Source organism: Primulina eburnea, chromosome 18, assembly GCF_022965805.1.
Source record: "Primulina eburnea isolate SZY01 chromosome 18, ASM2296580v1, whole genome shotgun sequence".
Taxonomy (NCBI): domain Eukaryota; kingdom Viridiplantae; phylum Streptophyta; class Magnoliopsida; order Lamiales; family Gesneriaceae; genus Primulina; species Primulina eburnea.
Window position 1 is genome coordinate 22,835,835 of NC_133118.1, and position 24,962 is coordinate 22,860,796.

General features: G+C 36.6%; 1 protein-coding gene across 1 annotated transcript; it reads left to right on the plus strand.

Moving 5' to 3' along the window:
* The first annotated feature begins 6,026 nt into the window (after positions 1–6,026).
* LOC140819985 (senescence-specific cysteine protease SAG39-like) lies at positions 6,027–7,882 on the plus strand. The gene is made up of 2 exons (XM_073180275.1): positions 6,027–6,483; positions 7,290–7,882. The coding sequence occupies exons 1-2, from the start codon at positions 6,027–6,029 to the stop codon at positions 7,880–7,882; spliced, it is 1,050 nt and encodes a 349-aa protein (XP_073036376.1).
* The last annotated feature ends 17,080 nt before the right edge of the window (positions 7,883–24,962 follow it).

The following is a 24,962-nucleotide window of genomic DNA, read 5'->3' on the forward strand; positions in this document are numbered from 1 at the left end:
AAATTTAATCGTGTAAGTAAAATAATTTTCTTGAAAATTCTCCGGTCTCCGTTCTTCGTTCGATCGCGAAATGAAACTTAAAAATCATAGTGCATAAGGATAATCGATCGCCAACACTATTAGATCCATGTGAGCTATACATGGATCAGGGTCCAAACCTAGGTGAATGCAGGGATTCAAATACAACTATTACAAGAGTTTCCAATATTTTACATGTCTTCATGTTGTTCATAGGGCCCACCATCTTCCAGTCTTGATCTCCCAATATTTCTAATAATTACATTTAAATAACCATGGCACATAAGGGATACATCTCATGGGGTAGGAACGGGCCATAAACCAGGCCCACTTTAGTAATATCAAATATTAAAATAAAACGAATAAAACAGTAAAATATCGTAACATATTGGTTAAGGCTCTTGATCATCCTTCATGCATTTAATATCAAATATTAACATCAATTTACTTAAATAATTTAATTAATTAATAAATCATATATCTAATAATTATATCACTAACCACCACAATTATTAAAAAAATTAATAAATTAAATAAACTCCTTATTTAATTTCCAATTAAATCAATAAAAATTGATTTCTTATAAAAACTCATTTTACCATAAATAATTAAAATCATATTCTAATTATTTATTTTACAAGAAAAATATTAATTTTCAAAAAAAAAATTGAATCAATTTCGAAAATATCAATTTTATCCAAAATTTTGAAAAATCAGAAAATTGCATCATGGGCCCAAACAATTCAAGCCAACCAATTAGCACGCTTCCCGAGATGATCTCGGGCAGTCTCCCTCGCTGGCTGCCCGCTGCCCGAACTTTTTGGTTCGGGCAGTGGCAGGCTTCCTGTGCGCGCACAGGTGCACGCGGCGCCGTACGCAACGCGCGGACGCTCCTGCGCGGCGCACAGCGTGCAGACGTTCTGCATGCTACGCCGCTCCGCGCACGGACGCTTCCGCGCGGCGCACATCCGCACGTTGTGCCGCTCCACGCCCCGCTTCGCGCGGGTGCTGCGCGTTTCTGCACACAGGGCGCTCCTCGTGGTCTGCCCATAATAGTTCCGGGCATATCCGAAAAAAAAAATTATTTTTTGTTTTCTGAAAATATAATTTTTATGGTGCTATAATTTTCTAAAAATTTTCTTGTGTGGTTAGAAACAAATTATTCAATATAATTTAAAATCCTACGATTCAGAAAGCCTAGCTCTGATACCACTGTTGAATCTCGGTTTCTACACGCCCAATCGCAACGGAATTTTAAAAATTTTGTTTATTTTGACAATCAAAATATGTTTTGAATTGGGCGCTCATATGATTTTAACATAATCATTCATAGGGAGTTTAAAAGTATACTTTGGTGAATAAATCACTGGACACCTACTGATCCGGTATTACAGATCTAGCTCTTGATAATCCCTACGAACTTTCTTGAAGAGACTCATTTCCTTTCTTCTAATCGGTTCCACGACTGAATTGTTTGATCCTCTTCCAAATTGCACTAGAAATATTGGAAGAGATTTAACGCAGGAGAAAATTATTTGAGAGACGGCTCAAAAAAACTTTCTCAAAAGAGGTGGCCGGTTTGTTTTTTCTTTGGGGTTTCTCGAAAATATTGGTGGTGGGAGGCTAGGGTTTCGACTTCTCAATCCCTATATATAATTAACCCATGACCTAATACATAATTAACACTAATGGGCTTGATTTAATTAATTTAATCAAGGTCCATTAAAAGTTTAATTATTTATTATGTTGGACGTGTACTCCTACATGCCCATTAAATATATTACCCATCATATTTAATTTATTAATTAATCAACTCAACTTTTGAGCTTAATTAATTAAATTCATTGTAAATTCTAATTTATTATTTAAATTATAAATTCAACTTTTTGAATTTATTCTCTAAAAATTTCATTATCATAAATTCAACCCCTTGAATTTACTATATAATATAAATTCAACTTCTTGAATTTATTCTCTCAACGGGAACAAACGATCAAGTGCTTGTGTGACCCTCAATGGTTCAGGGATACAGCTGGCCGTGGGTTCACAACTCATTGTGATTCACGACATAATCATTTATTTGGGCTTACCCTAGTTAGCCCCAAACTTTTCATCAACACCTTGATCAAGAATGTCAGAACTCATTTCTGATTGCACCCATCGGATCATGGTAAGAGCGTCTAGTAGCATCGCCCCATGATCCCCTAGGTATCACTAATAGTGCCTACAAGAACCAGTGATTATGATTAACGTACATTACGGTCCCTTCATCTCATATATCTTGATCGAATATGCAACCATTGGTTCATCGAGGGTTTCATATTAATTCGATAATTATGTGATATCTATAACAGTGACATCACGTGTACTATTTGAGAACTCCTTCTCTAACGTACATCTCATACTCTGGCCAGAGATTCCATGCACTATTATTTCATCATATCACATAGAATATCCACACCCGCAAGTGAGCGGTGAATCCTCGACTACAATGCACTGGCTCCTATATGTGTCGCAACTATACCCAATCTCGCCACATGATGACTCTCCTGGAGCCGGTAAACGAGTCAAAGCACAACCCTAGCATATAGAGTCTCAGTGTTGTCCAGGGTCGTAAGGACTAATGGTGTACAATCATAACCACAGACTTATCCTCTCGATGAATGATAACCACTTGGAAAGTCCGAGGGAGGGTTGTTCGGTATAATCATTATATGACTACTCATCTATATGTTTGGACATCTCTATGCCCTTACCAAGAAACGCAGTACACAACATCATAGATACTAGTCTCGAGCTCAAGCGACCTTTATCCATGTTTTAGGCGGCTGAATCGACTAGGAACGAATTTAGATCATACAGTGATTACAAACGAGTTTCAACATTGAATTGTGATTCATTTGTATTAAAGTATAACCAAGGTCTTTATCTATATTGTTCACATGATTATACAGATAAAGAAATAACAAACCATGAAATAATGAATTATATTAAAATAAATATTGTTCTTTACAACTGAGTCAATAAAATCCCTAGTCAACAGTTGATTTGCAGGACATCTATTCTAACAGAGAGATGAGCCAGAGAATTTTGTTGCAAGAACAAGGAGATGACCAAAGCTTTACTTGGCTATGGCTTCTGAAAATGAGAGTAATAATGGTGAATGGGGAGGGTGTCGGCTGATGGTGGGTCAATGATAGGTTTAGTGTAGGTTTAGTATTATTTAAATAAATAACAAATAGCTAATAACCCCAAATTGCTTAATTAAAAGTTTGAAAAGAATTTTAAGCCCAATAAGCTTAAAAGTAGCCTCATTAAGTCTAAACACAAATCCCGAAAAATATTTAATGTTTGTAAGTTTTTGAAAAATATTAGCTGAACCCTTAAAAAGTCTCTCAATTCAATAAAATTTACGTATCGTTCATAATTTTACTTTGGCAGGTAAAAATACCCAACAAATCTCATTTCTTGAAAAATACTTTTAAAAAATCTTATAATAATTAATAAAAATTAATCATGTAGTAAAATAATTTTTATGATTATTTCCCCGTCTTCGTTCCTCGTTCGAACGCTAAATGCAACTTAAAAATCTATAATGCACGAACCTTTAAAATTTCACGAAATAAATTCTACCATGCAATAATTATGCATAAAAATAATGAAACACAATTTAATGAACTAAACAAACATTTAATGCTTTAAAATAATTTAATAAAATACCAAAGAAATTTAATAACTTGCATGTATGTGGTTCACGTGGACCTTCGGATTTTCAGGACGTTACAGGTTTTGTGTGAAGACTCACTCAACTAAACTTTGAAGTTCAACTCTTTTGTATATGTGTGAATGATTGTGTGTGCGATTAATTTATAATTACAGTGTACATCTCAAATGTATCCTCACACAAAGGCATGTGCTATCAGATAGAAAATTTCTTCATGTTAGCTGTCATGCTTTGAATCCCTTTCAAAAGCTCTTGTTGGATCTTCAAGATGTTATATTTATAGGCTCCAACAATGATATATACGTTAAATACAAGAATATGACCGTTTGGAAAGTTTCTGTCCCGTTTCTAAAATTGCAACGGTCAAATTCGCCTTGCTGGACATTTTCCCGAGCTTAAACTGGTCAATTGGTCAGCTGGTCAACTACGGTCAACTTGTTCAATTTCAGCTGGTTTGGTTAGTTCAGTTCTGGTCTGGTTCAGTTCAGCTGGTCTGGTTCAGTTTAGTTTCAGCTGGTGTGCTGAAATCAGCCTAGTTGATTTCAGTTTGTACATAACCAGTAGATTGATTGTCATTTATCAGCATTTTAAGTTTCGATTCAGACTTTGAATTCTGAATATAATTTGTAGATCGTCGTCTTATCTTTCCAACGCATACTGAATCACTTCAGTCCAATAACCGAGCTGAGATATATGACCAAAATACTAAAATTGTTCATACCCATCTGATTGCCGTTTTCATGCAATCAGTTTGGCAATTTAACGATCAATTAGACCTTGATAAGATCCTATTTTTCCCAATTTATGTGAAATACAACTTTGTTCCAAATTGAGTTTTCTAATCATTTTAGTTAACGGATTATCATTTGAATTATCCAGTTTTTCAGTACCCAAAATTGTCTACTAATTTCGTACCCAAAAATAATAATTTACATACCCATTTGAATCACTCGATACCTGAAATGCATATATTTATATCATAATTTTATCGATATGTACCTCTATATATTTGCACCCAAAAAATATAAATTTAGTACCCGAAAAAATTATAGTTGTTTACCTAATTTGATTTAACTGATACATATTTGTTACCATAATTTTAACGATATATACCTATATTTGTACACATCATAAATAGTATACCAAATTAAAATTTATTGATAGACAAAATTTATACATTTATACCTAATTTCAAGAATACATAATTAATTTTCACAAAAACATTGTTAAGGAGTTCAAACAATAAAACATGAGGAGTTAGAGCGCTGATTATTTTTTTAAATTTTTTTTATAGACATGGAGACTTGAATCATAATTTATGTTTGGAAAAAACTTGTGTGAGACGGTTTCACGGGTCGTATTTATGATACGGATCTTTTATTTGAGTCATCCATGAAAAAATATTATTTTTTATGCTAAGAGTATTACTTTTTATTGTGAATATCGGTAGGGTTGACATGTCTCATATATAAAGATTCGTGAGACCGTCTCATATACATAGTAATTTAACGATCTATAGACGCATATATATTTGTAAAAAAAAAAAATTTGAGAAAATGCCACTAAATCTGTAGGTTTGCATGTATATTTGACACAAATGAAATGTAACCTGACGGAGAAAGTTATTAACTCTAGTTAAAGTTGTCAACAAATTCTATGACGACGGTCCTTGATATGTGAGCCTAAACTATTTCCCTTGTCACAATCTACCAATGTTTTGAAAAAAGTTAAGTTTGTGCTATATTTTCCTTGTCACTATCTACAAAATAAGTTTACTTAAATGACAAAACTCTTGGACGTCTTGTGTTCAAAAACATTCATAGAGCGTTTAGAATTATATCTTTGCGTTCTCAGCGCTTGGACTCCAAACTATTCCGGTGTTTAGACGGATATAGGCTTTCTTATAATTTCCTTGTCAGTATCTACAAAATAAGTTTACTTAAATGACAAAACTATGTAAACAATGAATTAGAGACAGATCACAAGTTTGAATGAGACGTATAGAATGTACAAATTTATGTTCTTACTACAAATTGGATTTAACATTCTTAAATATAAAAAGAAAATTTTAGCTAATAAAACCTATTTTCTTGTTGGGACAGCCTTATTCAAAATAGTTGTCTATTTCATTAATGCATATTCTTAGTTTTCACCTCAGTCTCCCCGGAAAACTAAATTTATTTAATTACAGATGAAGCCTCCCATTGTCGATAATCTTCTATAAATACAACACAAGGCAAGAAGATATCATAATATTGATTGATACATATATTTCACCCGAAATATGGCTGTCTCACTTGACATGAAACACACCAAATTCCTTACATTGTCACTGATTATCTTCGCAATAATGTCGATCGATCAAACCATGTCCCGCAGCGCACCTACATTGTCCATGTTAGAACGACACGAGCAATGGATGACTCAATATGGCCGCGTTTATAAAACCGATGAAGAGAAGGCATCGCGTTTTAAGATATTTAATGATAATGTCGGGTTCATCGAAACGTTTAATGAAGCTCGAAATCGGCCTTATAAGCTTGGCATCAATGTATTTGCTGATCAGACTAATGAGGAGTTTAAGGCTGCTAGAAACGGACTCAAGGCGCCGCGAAGTTTGGTTATAGGGGAATTTTTCGAAACAGCCTTGTTTAGATACGAAAATGCGAGTGTTGTGCCACCTAGTATGGATTGGAGGATGAAAGGGGCTGTTACACCGGTCAAGGATCAAGGGCGATGTGGTAAGTCACTTTCGATCCTTATTTTGGTTTTCAAGCACCAAGTTTTATACTTGAAAATATATATATTTTGGGTTTTTGGGGTTAGTGCTCGTGAAAAAACGTGGTTTAAATGCGAATAAGTATAAAACGCGAAAAAAGCGCGAGTGTTTTATGATAGTCACTCTGATTCCAGTAAGTGACACTAGTCAAGACGCAGGCTTCGAATTCGTCCTGAGCCTGAAATCACGAAGAAGAACGTTAGAAGAGGGCCGGGAGGGTGTCCCGGCGTAGCCCCTCCGACGCTCAAGTCAGAGATTGAGTATATAGCTGGGGAGCAGCTAAGGTTGCTGCTAAAAAACAATATAGTCAATCCATAAACTGAACCCTCAAACCTGGTATTTATAGGAGGATACCTGGGCCTGTCATGGGTCTGTTTTCTATTTGGGCTAAGGATTGACCAGGAGTAGCGGGCTCATCCATGGGTATCATTTTAGATAAAATTTTAAGTGAAATTTTACTAATATTTTTTAAAATTTTAACAAGACTTTTACCTTATATATATATATATATATATATATATATAAATGTTAATTTTTAAATTATAAACAATAAACTTTTGATAGTATAAAATTTCTAAACAAGAAAGCTCTAAACGAACCGAAACAAAACTTGAGATAATAAAAAAGTTTATGAGATTTACGCTTTTATTCTTAAATTTTTGTATGTTTTAAGGTCGTTGATTAATTTGATATATTAAAATTATACTTTGAGGTTGTACATGTTTTTTTAAAAGAAATACACACGTAAATTTTGATCGCCAAGTGCAGGAAGTTGCTGGGCATTTTCGGCCATAGCAGCCACAGAAGGCATCAACAAGATATCAACAGGCAAACTGGTCTCCCTCTCCGAGCAAGAAATAGTAGACTGCGACATAACAAAAAATGACCAAGGTTGCGGAGGTGGATATATGGAAGACGCCTTCGAATTCATTGTCCAAAATAAAGGTGTTGCTTCGGAATCCACCTACCCCTACTCAGCCACAGATGGAAGCTGCAACAAGACTAAAGAATCCTCACACGCAGCCAAGATTTCGGGGTACGAGAAAGTGCCCTCAAACAGCGAGGCTGCACTTGTTAAGGCCGTGGCTAACCAGCCGGTCTCGGTGTCCATTGATGCTAGTGGAGCTGAGTTCCAGTTTTATTCGAGTGGGGTGTTCGCAGGAGAGTGCGGGACAGACCTAGATCATGGGGTGACGGCCGTCGGATATGGGAATACGAATGATGGTACTAAATATTGGCTAGTTAAAAATTCTTGGGGGACTAGTTGGGGTATGGAAGGTTACATGATGATGGAGAAGGATATTAGTGCTAAACAAGGGATATGTGGGATTGCTATGGATTCTTCATATCCTATTGCTTGATCATAAGATGCTACACCTCAGCTCTCCTCCTCCTCCTCCAAGATTTCGACGTAATCGAATAAACTTTATTTGCATTAGTGGGATTTGGATAAGTTTCGCTGGTATGTACTTGTATTGATTCAGTATGTTTCTTTTCAGACGTGTGTGTGTCATGTAATTCTTGTGTAATTGCAGTTTCTTGTGTATGATGTGTTGTTTGAAGTTTCAAGGCTATGTACTCAATTTATATATGATGTTGGAGTAAATTCTTTTTTTTTTTTCGGGGGAAACACAGAAAATAGAGCTAATTAACAAACTCCACTTATAGGTCCCAACACCAAATAATTGATTTTAATTCAGATAAAACTACAAAACTACTTAGACGTGTTCTTCAATAGTTCATCTATACATTTCCTCTTCTGGAACTGGTATGATCCGGATGTTGGAATTTTTCTCAAAATTCATGTTTCTACACATTTATAAACATGATAAACAATATGTGGAAGCGGATCGAGTGTATCCTCTGACCATCGAATAATTTGTAAGTTTTATATTTTCCTCGGCCTATTGAAGCTTTCTAAGTAATTCAACACTCTATGTAGATGGTGTATTTTTTTTTATGAGGTGTGTGTTTAGGGACCTCAATCATCGGTATTTATAGGCCTCTCATACCATCAATGAATGTTTGCGGGAGTTTTATTGTCAAAAGAAGAGGTGCATGCGCGTCTCAATTTTCTAAAGTTGAGGCGGTGCATGTACCGTTTTTCATTGTAGGCTATGTTCGTCGTCATTTCTTACACGTCTTTTCTTCCTTCTGATATGAGTCATTTTTCTTACATTCTCCCACTTGGCTCATACATCTCATTTACCATAGGAGAAAATAAAATATATGAATCATGGTAAAAATGTCATCTAAAAATGATTATTATGATCTTCCACGTATCTCAGTATATTACATCTCTTAAATCTTAATGAATAAACCATATGTTTATTCGATGTCCAACTTTATTGATATTTCTCGAATTAATAAATGTGTGCACAACAAATATGAGAAAATATCACATCATAGTTTCACTAAATTTGTTCTTACAACAAAGTTACATAAAGGAACCAAGTCACATTCTTTCTATATGATCCTTAAATTTCAATGGTGGCAATAGTTAAAGGATCTGTAATCATCAATTCAGTGCTAATGTGCTCGATAATTAATTTCTTATCTTTAACACGTTCTCGTATGTCTCAGTACTTAAAGTCGATGCGCTTGTTTCGACTATCACTTTTGTTATTTTTAGCCATAAAAACAGCAGCTGAATTGTCACACTATATTTTTAATGTCCTAGATATAGAATCCATAATTCTAAGCCTCGAAATGAAACTCTTCAATCATACACAATGTGAGGTTGCCTCAAAACAAGATACGAACTCAACAGTCATAGTGGAAATAGCAGTCAATATCTGTTTTGCACTCCTCCAAGATACAGCTCCACCAGCTAGCAAAAATATTTATCCTAAAGAGGATTTTCTTGAATCAATGCAGTCAGCGTAGTTTGAATCAGAGTAGCCAATTACTTCCAAATTCTCAGTTCGCCTGAACATATGCATATAATCTTTGGTCCTTTGAAGGTACCTCATCACTTTCTTTGCAGCTTTCCAATTGTCTAAACCTGGATTATCTGACATCTTCCCTACATCCCAACAAAAAATGCAATGTCAGGTTTAGTACAACATGAGCATACATCAATTTTCCTGTAGGAGAAGCATAAGAAATGTTTTTCATTTGTTCCCACTCTAAATCATTCTTTGGGAATTGACTTAAATTGAACTTATCTCCTTTCACAATGGGAGCTAAACTTGGTGAACAATCTTTCATCCGATATCTTTCTAAAACTTTGTTGTTATAAGTTTCTTTAGATAGACCTAGAATACCTCTAATTAGGTCTCTATGTATCTTAAGCCAATGACATAAGATGCATCGTCCATATCTTTCATGTCAGTTTTTAGAACGAAATTGTTTCACCTCATATAATAAACCCATGTCATTGGTTGCAAGTAATATATTATCCACATATAGAATAAGGAAACAAATCTTTCTCCCACTGACATTCTGGTATATACATTGAGACATGAGGTTCTCTACGAACCCGAATGAAGATATATCATCATGAAATTTCAAATAATATTGATGGGAAGCTTGTTTCAATCCATATGTAGATTTCTTAAACTTACATACCAAGTGCTCACCATTGATAGAAAAGAATCCTTCAGGTTATTTCATATAAACCGCTTCCTCTAATTCTCTGTTGAGAAAAGCCATTTTCACATCCATTTGTTGTAAATCTAAGTCAAAATGTGCAATTAATGCTAGAATGATACGGAGATAATCTTTTTTACATATAGAATAAAAAATTTCCTTATAATTGATTCCTTCATGCTGAGTGAATCCTTTAGCTACGAGTCTTGTTTTATGTCTTTCAATATTGCCGAATGAGTATTTCTTTGTTTTGAAGACCCATTTACATCCAATGGCTTTTACACCATCAGGAAACTGAACAAGATCCCAGACTCCATTAAATGTCATTGAATTCATCTTTTCTTTCATAGCATTAAACCATAATTTATTCATTACAACTCATGGCTTGTAAAAACGTTTTAGGATCATTTTCGGCTCCAATGTTAAAATCTGATTCTTGTAAATACAAAACATAATCATTATATATAACTGATATTCTTATTCTATTATATCTCCTTAAGTTGTTTGGTTGATCAACAATTTCTTGTTGTTCTTCATCAACAACTTGATCTACTGAATTTTCATTAGCGATTGTGAAACTTCAGTAACCGGTTTCCTAACACCCGTTTGGTCTTGAGGGGTGTGAATAATGACCAATCTATCATTTGAATAAGAGGATTGTGAATTAATGTAATCTTTCTCAAGAACTATGTCATTATAATTATCGCTCCCACTAATCAAATCATTCTCAAGAAATTTTGCATTTCTTGATTCCACAATTCTAGTTTTGCGAGATGGACAATAGAATCTGTACCCTTTGGATTTTTCGGCATACCCGATGAAATATCCACTTATAGTTCTTGGGTCCAGTATCTTTTCAGGTGGGTTGTAAACTCTTATTTCTGAAGGACAAACCCAAATGTGTATATGTTGCAAACTCGGGACTGTCCTCACTGTACCAAGACGAGTCTTTTCAGCGTGCTTATGTCCTCACTAACATGCACCCATAGGAAACTTCCCAGGGGGTCATCCATCTCAGAATTGCCCCAAGTCAAGCACGCTTAACTTTGAAATTCTTATGTGATGAGCTACCGAAAAGAAGATGCACCTTCTTGATATGAGTAGTACATACCAAATCTTTTAAACCCTCTTCAACTGCACAGTTTCATACCTGAACACTTTCAGAATCCCTCTCATTCCGGTGTAAGATCGGTTCATCCATGTTCCCTCCGCCTAAAAGCCTGCCAAGAGCCTCTCATTGCCTGTGCAATCTCATGGCACTGACGATCACCCCCTGCCCTCTTCGGCCCCGGCCTCACAACCTATTAATCCAAAGTTGAACGTGGAAACCCTAGCAGAACTACACAAAATTCATGTCATCATTATCGTGAAAAATATGTTGTTGCACCACGTTGAAAGGGATATGGAGAGGCAGTACACTATGTCCATCAAAAGAGAGGAGGATATCCTTAGTTTCGACCTCAAAGCTTGTCAATTCTTCACGCATCTGGTGAGAGTCAGACATGGGAAAACCCTCGAATAGCCCGTCCAGTTATAAGTAATATTTTTTGACATAGTCCTTTCTATGATATGAGTTTTTATATGAGTAAGTTCTTGATGTGATACGAGTCGACCTCGTCCATAGTTTCATTTAAAAATGATATTTTTTTCATAAAAGTACTATTTTTCATAGGTCGGGCCAGAGATCCATCTCGTAAAATTGTCTAATGAGATGATCTTGTAAGATTTTTTGTGTTAGTTGATAAATGATATCGACCGGATAAGTGAAGTTGAGCTTAGTGGGCGATTTTAAGGGGTCAGATGGGTTTCTTCTCGGGTATGCTGGAGATCAAGCGAAGAGTACCCAGTCAGGATAATCTGCACACTTTAAAGTGTAAAGAACGTTAGTGGGGGTGCCGGAAGATTTTTCGACGTGGCAACTCTAATGCTCAAGTCAGTCAAGTGTTTTACGTAAATGAAAATATGTAGAGAGTATGCTTTCTAATGAAAAATATATGGATTCATTAATGTCAATTAAACCTAGTATTTATAAAGGAAAAGTCAATGATGACCTTGTTTTCAATGCTTTTTTACTACTCATGGCAAAAAGGTTGTCCATACCCCATTTCATGATACTGCCATATCTGTCAACCCATACCAACCCTTATCTAGTCACGTCATTCCTAGGTATACTAAAAGACATACAAATGATATCAAATCATGGCACCCTATACCTATGGACTCAGGAGTGATAAATGTGCCAAGTTACATTGGTTGATGATCATGGTGTGAAGCCCTGTTCTCTGAATAATTGTTCTACACAAGCTTACACCACCCGATCTCGTTGAGAGCTCAGGGTAACTCGTGCTCTTGATGATATGATTTGTCTCCTTGGTTGGTGCTTCCTCAGCTGCCCAATTTCACCACTGCCCAGGTTCTAAGATGACCCGGGCACTTCTGGGGTATCATCACTCCTTCCGGGTTCTAAGATGACCCGGGCACTTCTGGGGTATCATCACTTCTTCCCTAAATAGTCGGGCTAGTGTCCCACTCGTCATCCCGAGTTTTCAAATTGGGTTCGAGCGGGGGAGGGGATGAGTTTGTATTCTGAATTCTGAGCGGGCTAGGGCTGATGAAAACATGATGCAAGCCCTAGCATCAAAAGGACAGGTGTCCAACAGCCGTCACTTCATATTCTGGGCCCGTCTTTTTGAATACCCGGCACAACTTTCGTGGCACATCTCATTCGTCCTTTACCATTGAGATCAGCAGCTAAGATTATGTTCTTCCCATCTGTAAATATCGATCATTCCACCTCATTTCATACTTTTTCATCTTTGCACTATTCGCTCTCAAATTCTTCAAGTTTCTAGCAATCCTTGCTCTTCTCCGACGATCTCCATGTACTCCGACCATGCATAAGTTCCCTTACTTTTTGTCAATATGTTGAATTCAACATCCTCTACCTTCGGAGCGAACACACATGGCTCATTTGAGTATGATTCTATGGCGTGCGTTCCGATTCTCCCCTAGCTCTTCCGCCACCTCCAAACAACTTTTTTTAGCCCTCCCCTTAAAAAATCCAAATAGACAGCTTGTAGTTCCCAAAAACCAACACACATAAACCCCATGCATAATTGTTAATTTATTTAAGTAATGATTTAGGTGATGCATGCTATTTGTTAAATTATTTTAAAAGTCTATATATTTGTTTTTATGCAATTTAAAATAATTTCTCGAGTTTTAGTTTTCAGGCGAATATTCAATGCATGACAAGGAAAGGAGATTGGAGGCGATGGATGTGCTAAAATTTAATGTTAAATTTTTATTTTAAGCTGAGAAATTATGTATTTTAAATGATTTAGGAATTTTAGCGTTTAGGGGTCAAAATTTAAATTACCGAGTGGAATAAAGAACTTTAAGCATTTTCATTAGCAAATTTTGAAAATTAGGGGATTTAAATCCTTTAACTCGAGATATAACATTTTTAATAGTTATTTTACGAATAAATCGATTAAATTGGTTAGTATTTAATTTATGGGAGAAATTTAGGATTTTACGAACTCTTAAATTGTCATATTTAAAAAATTAGAGGAATTAATTATTATTCATGGTATTTAAAACTTTGGGGAATTAACCTAAAATACCTAGTAAATGTTTTTCTAGTATTATATAGGAGGAGTAATTCTAATTCTACCTCACAACACATGCCTCACACACACTCACACCTAAAACACACACTACGCACACACACATATACGGCCGTGAGTTTCTAGCTAGGGTTTGGAAAATTTTGGCTTCTCTTCCTAGTAGTTATCATATCCGAAGCATCCAAACTGCTTTCCCTAATTATTATAGTCACTTTTGAAACAAGGAAACGAAGCAAGTGGTTCTCCATTCGGTCTCTGTCTTCTCCGCGTCGGTATTCGATAATTCAGATGTTTAAAATGCAAAGGCATGTATAAACCCTTTTTTTCACGTATCGATAATGCTATATAGTGTATTTAGATATGAAATATGCATGAAACTTTTTTTGGTTGATTATATGAATGATAGAACGTTACCGATATCGTTTTTCTTACATAATACGTATGAACTTCCACGTTTTCTTGAGTTTTTGGATTTCAAACTTTGTTGGACCGATCCAAAGGCATGCTGCTATGTGTGGTTCTGTTATGGGTGTTTTTAGATGTTATTAGGTGGTCCTTTATGGGGCGAAAGGCTGCTGGTACAGCAGGGAGCCGATAAGGGGTTATCACAGCTTGGTGCATGTGGTTCAATGCATGGCTAGACCAGGGGTTTGTGGCTAGGGTCTAGGTGGGGTCTTAGGGTCCTGCGGTGAGCCTTTTATTAGTCGCTTAAGGTAAGGTTGGACAGCAAGGTGACTGGAATTGATCCTTGGCCGTGAGCATGTGAGTGGGTCGTGCATGGCGGCGCACCTAGGCGCTGATCGAGGAGCGCCTGGATCAGCGCCTAGGCGTTGAAGCTATGGCTGAGGTAGTTCCTAGGCGCCTGTCTGTAGCGCCTAGGCACTACATCTTAGGCACAAATAGCGCCTAGGCGCTAGGCCTTCCATCCTAGCGTTGTGGCGCTTCTTTCTTTCCGCTGTGTCACTACTCCATTTCCATTGCTCCACACTTAATAACATTCCTTTGGCTTTCAAGATCACTCCCATGTATCACGGCTCTTTCGAGGCTTGGAACCTCGCTTGCAAGCTCTTCTCAATTGCTTATGAGTCCAGGCAATGCTTCCTTGAATCTATTCCCAACCATTTGCATGCCACAGACATGTCTCCCAGACAGAGACTCATAAACTCTATTTTCAAATGTCCCCTGACTTCAGAAGTAAAGTATTTGTCATAGATGAGGTTCCTGAACTGCGTCCAAGTAAGGGTGGCTAGATTGACGCCCTGCTCAGCTCCTTCTCGTCAAAGAGAAGCATCTTCCCGCGGAGTATATGTTGCGCACATGACTCTATCAGCATCCTCCATATTCAAATAGCGGAAATGTACCTCAAGAGACCTGATCCAACCTTCAGCAACAAATGGATCGGTGGTACCTGAAAACACCTTCAGACCAAGCCTCATGAACTGATGATAAATATCATGATATGGCCTCGAAGCCTACTGCTCAAAATATCGTGCCATACCTTCCAGCACCCGAGTAGTAGCATCCCCATTTGGATGTGGCCTAGGATTCTCTTGAGGATCCTCATGAGTATCAGCTTGTCTATCAGTACGAGGTGAGCGTCTAGGAGGCATTTTATCTGAATATGTTCCAAATTATAAACGTAAGCAACATGCAATTATATATAAGCATCTAACCATTTGGCTTATAAAAATCATTTATCGAGCAACTTAAACATAAATACCAATTAATTAAAGAAATATTTAAACATGTAACTTAAGCATATAAATCATGCAAACATGCAGGTGTCATCATCGAATTTATTTAAAGCATTTAAACTTATAGACTTGAGACTTGACGACTGAGTTTCTTGGAACTGGCGGTGACATAGAAAAAGAATGAACAACTTGAATACTCTCAAAACCCATTCCTTCGCATAAAAGTCATAAAATATTTAAAGTAGGGTTAAATCATTAAATGTGTGGAAAACTAGCAGGGTCCTCAGGTTCAGTGCACCATCAGTCCAGCCAATTCAATCACCAAGTCCTCGTGTCTCAACTGAAATATCTTCGTCTGCATCATTCACACCTAGTGATTCTAGTAACTCAGCAAGCCTTAACTATGATAACAAGTAATACGTATACATCTACATGTAATAGAGAAAAGTACATTAATAAATTAACTTAACATAAACATTTGCATAAACTTAACCATTTCTTGTCATCTTTATACATATACATTTCCTTTTAGGGGAAGTCAGTTCATTAATTGTGACCATTCTTTCATCTTTCGGTCGATTGATCAATCTCAGCTATAACCATGGTACCAGACAGTGGGGCAACATTAACCACTTTTTCGTTCTGTACCTTGGACTAAAGTTGGTGGGGACACCAGAAATCACTTTTCCGTAAACGGGTTCCACTGGTATTTTCCCTCACGAATCACCATTTCCCTACCATCACAACCAAATCACTTCATTAAAAACATTTTCATCATTTCCATCACTGTATAAAAAGTACATGTATAAATATCATTTTTTTAAAACTAAGCATGCAGCACGCCTTTTAACATTTATCATTTTTTCAATATGAAAATTCCTTAATTTTCAAATAAATATTTTTAGCATTAATAGAGCTATCGGGACACTGTCAGGACTCATAAACATTTTTTAGGTGCAGAATGACTGTTTTGCCCCTGAAAACCTTACTTTCCCATTATACCCCGGGAACTTAAAACTTCGACCCGAAACCATCCAAACTTACCATAATACCTTAAAACACACCCACGAAAATTTCTTAGACTTAAACTTCAACAACCCCCCCCCCCCCCGATTAGGTTTCATAATTCGCTTTTAAACTTGGACCGTAGTCCTAGTTTTAACCTGAATTATCAAAAAACTGAACATATCTTTTAGTAACTTGAACCAAGACTTGACCAGCCCCTTTTGCACTAACCTAGCCTCGGTCCAGACCTTCACAACCACTCCTAAACCAGCTGCACCCATAAAAACGCGGAATCCTTTAAGAAAACCCATCGGCCATGGGGTGAAATCGATCCCACTGAGCCTAGCCATGGGCCATCCCTTACCCACCTACAACTAGACCACTGCAAGACCCTTCTGGACCATCAAAACTCAGACTAAGACCTGTACATAGCCGCTGCACCGAACCATGCGCAAAATCTCCAAGTCGCACGCATGGTTCTCGCGCGGCCAAGCCTATTGGCTCCGGCCTTTACCCAGAAAACAGAACGTATCCACCCATATAGGCATGCCACAACCCTCCTAGGCCATCTGGACGTGCTCCAACCGCAGCACACGACTTGCGCCCTACAAGAGCAAAAACAGAAACCCTAACTCCCTTGAATCCACAAATTCGTTCATCTCCTTCTCCCCACATTTCCAACCTTTTCCAGCCCCAACTAGGACTGCTAGAAATCCCCTAAATCATGCCCATACCATCCCTAACCTGGCAGCCCCTTGTGCAACATCAAGAACTTGAGTTATATGGCAAGAAATCCAATTTGTCCATGCATAAACCATAAAAACGAAAATACTATTATGCTATCATATTTTTCTTGCAAGGATAACTATTCACACATAATACGGCATGAATGATGAGAAAACGAAGGTATAAGTTGTGCCTTTCTGTGATTCACGCGAGAAAATTCGAGTCTAGACACAAAAGAGTGTTACCGGAGGGACGGGGAACCCTTTGTTGTGAATTTTACCTTCAAACCTGATGTGAGAGAATTCCTCAGAGACGTGTGTGTGTGTTTGCAGCTGCTGCTAGAGGGAAAGACCATAGCTTTAATGTGAGGTTTAGGAGGAAAAATGGGCTTGGAAGTTAAGGCTTTGCTATAAATACTAGGGTAGACATCTAGGCCCAATAATTTTAGTATAATAGGCCCAGTAGTACGTAGGAAAAATATATTGTCTAGGAAATCTTTCGAAAATATTATGCGAGCCCTCGAAAAGTCCTTATTTTAGTCGAAAATCGATTAACGGTTTTAAATATGACTCGACATGTAAAGGTATCTCAAAAGACGCTATTTTTGAAATTTACACATTAACTATACCATATCTTAAATGATTAAAAATAATTATTTAATAAAAATATTTTTCATTCAACAGTCCCCGATCTCGGTTCCTCAATCAAGTCTCGAATAACATTGAAACATTGATTTATGAATTCTAATAGAAATTCAAGTTTCAACATGTAAATATGCCTACCACATTTAATTAATGCAATTACAATAATAATTAGGTATTTTTTATTTTTCTTAAATTTGCATTCAGTTGGATTACGTTATCGTATTTTGGACCTAACACTTCGAACATCCATAAAAATCGTGTGTTCTATTTTGTTATCTATTTAGTTTTTACAGTACCGCACCCTTAGTATTCAATCTATATTTCAGTCTAATTCTGCACTATCATTAGTTGACTGATTTATATCGACAACCAAGATTTCGGGATTAGTTCAATTAAAGAACTGATTCATATTCAAAATATTGCAAAAATCCTAAATGTTTATTCAACCCTCTCCCCTTCTAAACACTCCAACTGCATTAACTGATCCTATCATGGAGGGCTAAGTGAATACAAGAGACGAAAATAAGTTATGTCTTCTGATATCATTATATGTGTTCATAAAATCAACAAGACAATGGTACTTGTTTGACAAGTTTATGGTCAACAATGGATATCTAAGAAGTTGTTACGATAGTTGTTTCAATCACAAAAGATATGAAGGTAATACCATCTTTTACCTTATCATGTATGTGGAGGACATGTTAGTTGCCATTAACAAAGTGACACAAATAAACTCTTTAAAAAATCTCAAAAGTTCAAAGTTTGAAATGAAAGAGTTAGACCAAGCTTCAAAAATCTTAGGAATGGAAAAATATAAAGACAAGACCAAGGGACTATTGCACATTACACAGCAATGATATATTTCCAAATCTTAGCAAATTCAATATGTTGAATCCCAAATCAATAATTACCCCTATTGGAAAACACTTAAAAGTTGTTGAGTGAACAAAGTCCAAAATCAGAGGATGAAGTGTTTGATATGAGGAAAATTACATACTCGAGTTCGAGTTCCACTAGCAGCATAATGTATGGCATGGTTTGTATTCAGCCTGGCATATCATATGCTTCAAGTGTACTTAATTAGTAGATATATATGTTCAATTTGGGGCGTGAACATTGGCTTGCTATCAAATGGGTCTTGAGATATCTAAACTGAAAGAGGATTGATTAAGGTGCCCGAAAGCACAACGGAAGTTTCAAAAATTTAATTTTAGGGCAAAAATTCGAACACCGCATCCTATAATGTGTAGCAAATATAAAAACACCAAAATGTCATACATAGGGTGTTTATAAATTTTTACCTATCAATCTCTTGAGATTGATGATGACTCCAACTAAGGTGTAAACACCTTAGCTCTTGAATGGCAAGAAGATCTACAAGCCTCCTCCTTTCTTCAAAATTAGGCCCACCACCAACTAGCTAGAACTCTTCTTATTTTGCTTTAGAAAAATAAGAAGATTTTTCAAGGAGAAGTATTTTCTATCCTCAACAATTGAAGATGAAATTGAGAGAAAAATGAAGAAGAAAAACTCTAAGTTTCGGCCAAGGCATGTACGAATGAAGGGGTGAGTTGTTGTCTTGGTGGTGTAAAAAGCTAAAAGCTTTTAGCAAGCCAAGCCTTGATTGTTGAAAAATTGTCTCCCAACTCTTCACCTTTCATGCATGCATTTCTTATTTGGTTTTTAACAATTAAAAAACTCATGGACTTAATTTAATTATCTCAAACAAATTTGAGACTAATTAAACATTACTTGAATTTAATCAAGCCACTAGTTGAATAATTATTTTACTACTGTACAAGACCCAATATGATTTAATTAATTCAACACTTGAATTAATTTAATTATTTGGACTCTACTAGGCCCACTAGTGTTTAATTAATTCAACACTTGAATTAATTTAATTTAGTCCATAATAATGTTTATGAAAATCACAATTTTCAAATACATTATTTATTTGGACAACTTTTAATTTAGGAACACTTCCACAAATTAAAAGTTACATTTCCCTCATAGAAGTTATACTTCTATTTTTCTCACATTGAACTATTTTACTTCTCAACGGGATCTAGAAAGCTAGCACTTTTGTGGCCCTCAATGGTTCATTGATACAACTAGCCGTGAGTTCACATCTCCATGTGATTCGGACTAAACATGTCCTTATACGAGCATACCCCAATTGCTCCATTCTTAATTATCAACTCCTTCATAATAAGAACGTCAGAACTCAAGTCTGATAGTACCCAACCAATCATGTTAAACGCCTAGTAGCATCGCTTACATGATTCTCTAGGTATCAAATGATAGTGCCTGCAAAAATCATTCTATTATGGTTAGCGTACAGTACGGTCCCTTCATCTCATATATCCCGACCGATTCGACAACCATTGGTATATCGAGAGTTGTCAATTAATCGATACTATGTGTCATGTCGTAGTTGCATCGATGGTGTAATATAAGAAACCCCTTTCTTAATTACCACCATACTCTGATCAGAGATTTCAAACTACATTCACACAAGATCACATGGGATATCCATACCCGAAGGTAAGCGGTGAATCCCCGACTACAATGCATCAACTCCTATATGTTTCGACAAAACACCCAACCTTGCCACCTGATGACCCCATGAGCGTCGGTAAACAAGTCAAAGTGTAATGCTAGCACATAGAGTCTCAATGTTGTCCCAGGTCATAAGGACTAATGGTGTACAACCATAAACTAGGACGTTTCAACTCGATAAGTGAGAACCACTTGGAAAGTCCTTTATGGAGGGTCGTTCAGTGCACTCTACAAAGAGCACCTATTTGCATGTTCAGGCATCACAATGTCCCCTACCAATGAAACATGGTACTCACATCACAGTTACTAGTTTCGAACTCGAGCGGCCTATATCTTTCTTAGCGGGTGCTGAATTGACTAGGAACTGTTTAGAATATACAGTATTCCAAATATGAGTTTCATGATACTCATCCTATGAGCATCTCATATTCTTTCTACTATTTGTATATTCAAGGATTTTATCTATACAACATGCATGGGTATACAGATAAAGAAGTGCCAAAATAATAATTTCAAATATTATTAAAATAAAGACTGTTTATACATAGAGTTTCACTGTGAATACTCGGCCAACATTTGGCTCAACGTGCACCTACTCTAACATAAACGTGCCATATGAGGTTGGTTTAAATTGCAACAAGAAGTGGAATATATCTTAAAAGGTGTCGGAGTATGTGGATTCTGATTTTTTAGGAGATAAAGACAAGAGAAGATCACAAATCGGATATGTTGGGATAACTATTAGTAAGAAATCAACTCTTAAATCAATTGACCACTGAATCGGAGTATATACTGCAACTGAGTCATTTAAAGAATCTTTGTGGATTAAGGTTTGGTGGAAGAATTGGAAGGAAACATAATTGAAATTGTGCTCTAGTGTGACAGTTAGGGGGGAGTGTGTTGGGTGCAATAATTGTCATTGCTTGGTAGAGCGATCGAACCGTGATGCTTGAGTTGTTGTGCGGTTTAAAATATTTGAGTTGCATCATTACTACTAGCTACAGCTTTTGATAAAGTGGCAAGCGCTTGGTCCTAAAATTGGTATCAGAGCTAATGTCATGGTTTCGATTCCCATTGATTGCAAGGAATGCAATTATTGGGAGAGAGATTGTTGGGTGCAATAATTGTCCCTGTTTGGTAGAGCGATTGAACCGTGATGCTTGAGCTGCTATGCGGTTTAAAAGATTTAAGACCATTACCATCAGCTATAGCTTTTGGTAAAGCGGCAATCGCTGGGTCTTACAATTGGTATCAGAGCAATTTAGGACCGAATGCTTGCCGCTTTACCAAAAGCTACAGCTCGTGGTAATGGTGTAACTGAAAACTTTTAAACCGTACAACAGCTCAAGCACCATTTCTCGATCGCTCTACCAGGCAAGGACAATTATTGCACCCAATAGAGTGCAACAAGACAAGAATCTCGTGCATCATGAGAGGACCAATCGCATTGATGTTAGACTTCATTCTATACAAGATGCGGTGTCCCGAGGAAGAGTTAATGATGCGAATCTTGATACGAATAAATAGAAAACACGATTGAAAATAAATCACACCCTCTATTCAATTACAATATTAAGATCCGTGTGTTTTCCCGATCTTTGATTCAAGTATTGTGTGATATTCACCTCTAAACTAGCAAGAGTTTAGCAACAAATAATCAACGAGAGAAACAATCGCGTTTCAAGAGAACCTCCAAAGAACCCGCCCTTGGCAACCCTCGTGATACTCGATTGACAAACGCCACAAAAGATAAATCTTTTGATAAGTTTGATTTGATACAACGCAAAAGTTATAACGAAACTTAAGCTTGTGTTGAGAGAATTCTCAATATCATAAAAGATGAATAATAATCAATGTTGTGTTTACAATCAATAAAATTCGTCTATATATTGACTACAAATAAAAAAAAAAAGATATGAAATCTAGTTACCAAAATAAATAAAACTCTTATTTAGGAAAATAACTCTCCGTCAAAACTAAAGGGCACGGACCCCGTGTAGGCCTCCGGGTGAGGGTCCGTGTAGGCTCTGTAAAATTACTCTCCGGAAAACAATGGACACGGACCCCGTGCACAGGTCCGTGCTCGGGTCCGTGTAGACTCGGGTTTCTCTTCCTCAAATGTAATGGACACGGACCCCGTGTACTGGTCCGTGCTCGGGTCCGTGCAGCCTCGGTTCCTCAAAATAATGCTTGAAGAATGTACCTTCGGCTTTCCAACGTGCTCCCATGCATCACGAGCCCTTCTCCCTTGCTTATCAATCATTTGAACACCATGCCCGGCCAGATTCACATCATACTCCCTTTCTTCAAAAAGATTTGTCCTCAAATCTTGCCCTCCTACACAAAAACGAAGCAAGTTAGTAATAACAATAATCAAATTATCAACATGCTTACCTTTCAATTCAAGTTCGTAGGCGCTATTGCTAGCTCGCTCCATCAGCACTGGAAACTCCAACATCACAGTTGCCTTTCCTATGAACTCATCAATTTCAACATACACCAAATAATAAATGACACCAAATGATAAAATACCATTAAGTATCACGAAAATTAAGTTCCTCCCTTTCTTAGGCCTAGTTAACACCAATGCAAGTATCATACAAATGTAAGTATTTTGCTTACTAGGACTAAGAATTAAGTCATGCATGTCATAAAACCCTAGCCTAGTTGCTATCTTCATATATGCAAGACCCTCGTCACAACACCATTCGACATACCTCTTCATATGTAACCAACATAGAAATTCATGCATCTTATCAGTAATGAAATCATAACAATATGCATCACTAGCGGGTAACTCATAAAATGAGCATAACATGAACAATTTAATCTCCTTAAAAATATATTCATCATGAGCAAAGAAATTCTTATATTCATCCATGTTCTTCCCAAAGTCTTCATCAAACAAGTAGGAATCATGCAAATAGAACACACTAGGCGTACTACCCATGTAAACATTTAACTCATCACAAAGATTTGAATATAATGCATACAATTCATTGTCATAACAAAAACTCATGAATTTGACAACTCTTGAAAAATCACAATCACTAACATTTAAATTGGATCTAGTCAATATGTCATAATTCTCAAATCTATGACTCCTAGGGACAAAGGTTAATTCACCGTTAGACCATTTAAACATCCCACTCTCAATTCTCTCACCAAACTCTTGAATACAACATAACAATGAATAAGATAAGGACTAAAATCATACCTCATGCTTGTTGTGTTGGCAATTATGCTTACCTCACGGTGATTACTCTCAACACCAAATGGATCATCCCATTGCATTTTTACACCTTCCACATTTGCTCGTCTCCCCCTCACAACTTCATCATAACCCTGCAAATGAGAAATAACAATGCTCGGGATTGAACTGGCTATATCGTCACTAGATATATAAACCTCACCTTTGTACAAAGGTACTTGGAGAGATTTATATCAAATCAAATCACACTCATACTCACTCTTTTGGGCCTTAAATTCATTTTTCTTTTCTTTTTTATTGGCCTCTTTGGCATTTTCTTTTTCTTTTCTTTCTATGGTCATCTCACTCTTTTGATCACTCATTTTTTCGGCCATTGTAAATTCTTTTTCACCCTCACAATTAAATTGCAGTTGATCATCAGTAGTTACAATTGAAATAGGTTGATCAAGAAAGATAAATGATGAATCATAACATGCGTGCAACAAATTATTGCTACTTTTGTAACGTACCGTAATTTCATACTTAAAAATTTGCGGAAAAATTAAAAATTTTCTTAGACATAAAATAACATTCAAAGTTTGCCATAAAAATATCCCAACCAAGTCCCCCATAAGACATGGCGGTTCAAAGTACTACAATAAAATTTGCTCACAAAAGTTTTGCTCAAAGTATTTCCCTCGAACCAAGAAATCAGAGTTAATTAACATTTGCGTAAAAACATAAACTTTGCGGTCCTCGGGTTAGCCGCCCGCTCAGTCCAAGCCTGCCCCTTGGTCGCCACCTCCTGTCTCCTCATCAACATACTCACCTGCATCGATCAAGTCTAGTGAGTCTAAAGACTCAACACGTATAAACTGGTAGTAACGAGTAGTACATAATAAAATCACATGCAACTTTAAAATAGGACATACATAGCTTGAAACTTGAACTTGCATAATAAACTTGAACATACGTACGTACATAACTAGACGTGCCATCAACATAAACTTTCATAAACATACTGCATACTTGAACATACATAACTTCATCATTTTGCGTAGAGGATGTTTCAAAGCAAGTGACCCATAACATAATAAACGCCTGATCAGACACACCACAGTACTGGGCTGACAGGGACGTATCCACTGCCGCATACATAAGATCCCTGTTCATAATTTAACAGGCCAGTTGATCCACGTTCATAATTTAACGCTTCACAACCACGATCTAACCCGTTCATAATTTAACGAGCGGATTGGTCCCCGTTCATAATTTAACGCTTTCCAATCCTAACATAATTTGGTCACAAGACATTTAGCATACCTCAAAAATTTAAAATACTTTCTTGCACGTCAACATACTTACTTGGCGTTGAGGGATTCGTTGGACTTCGATCGGGG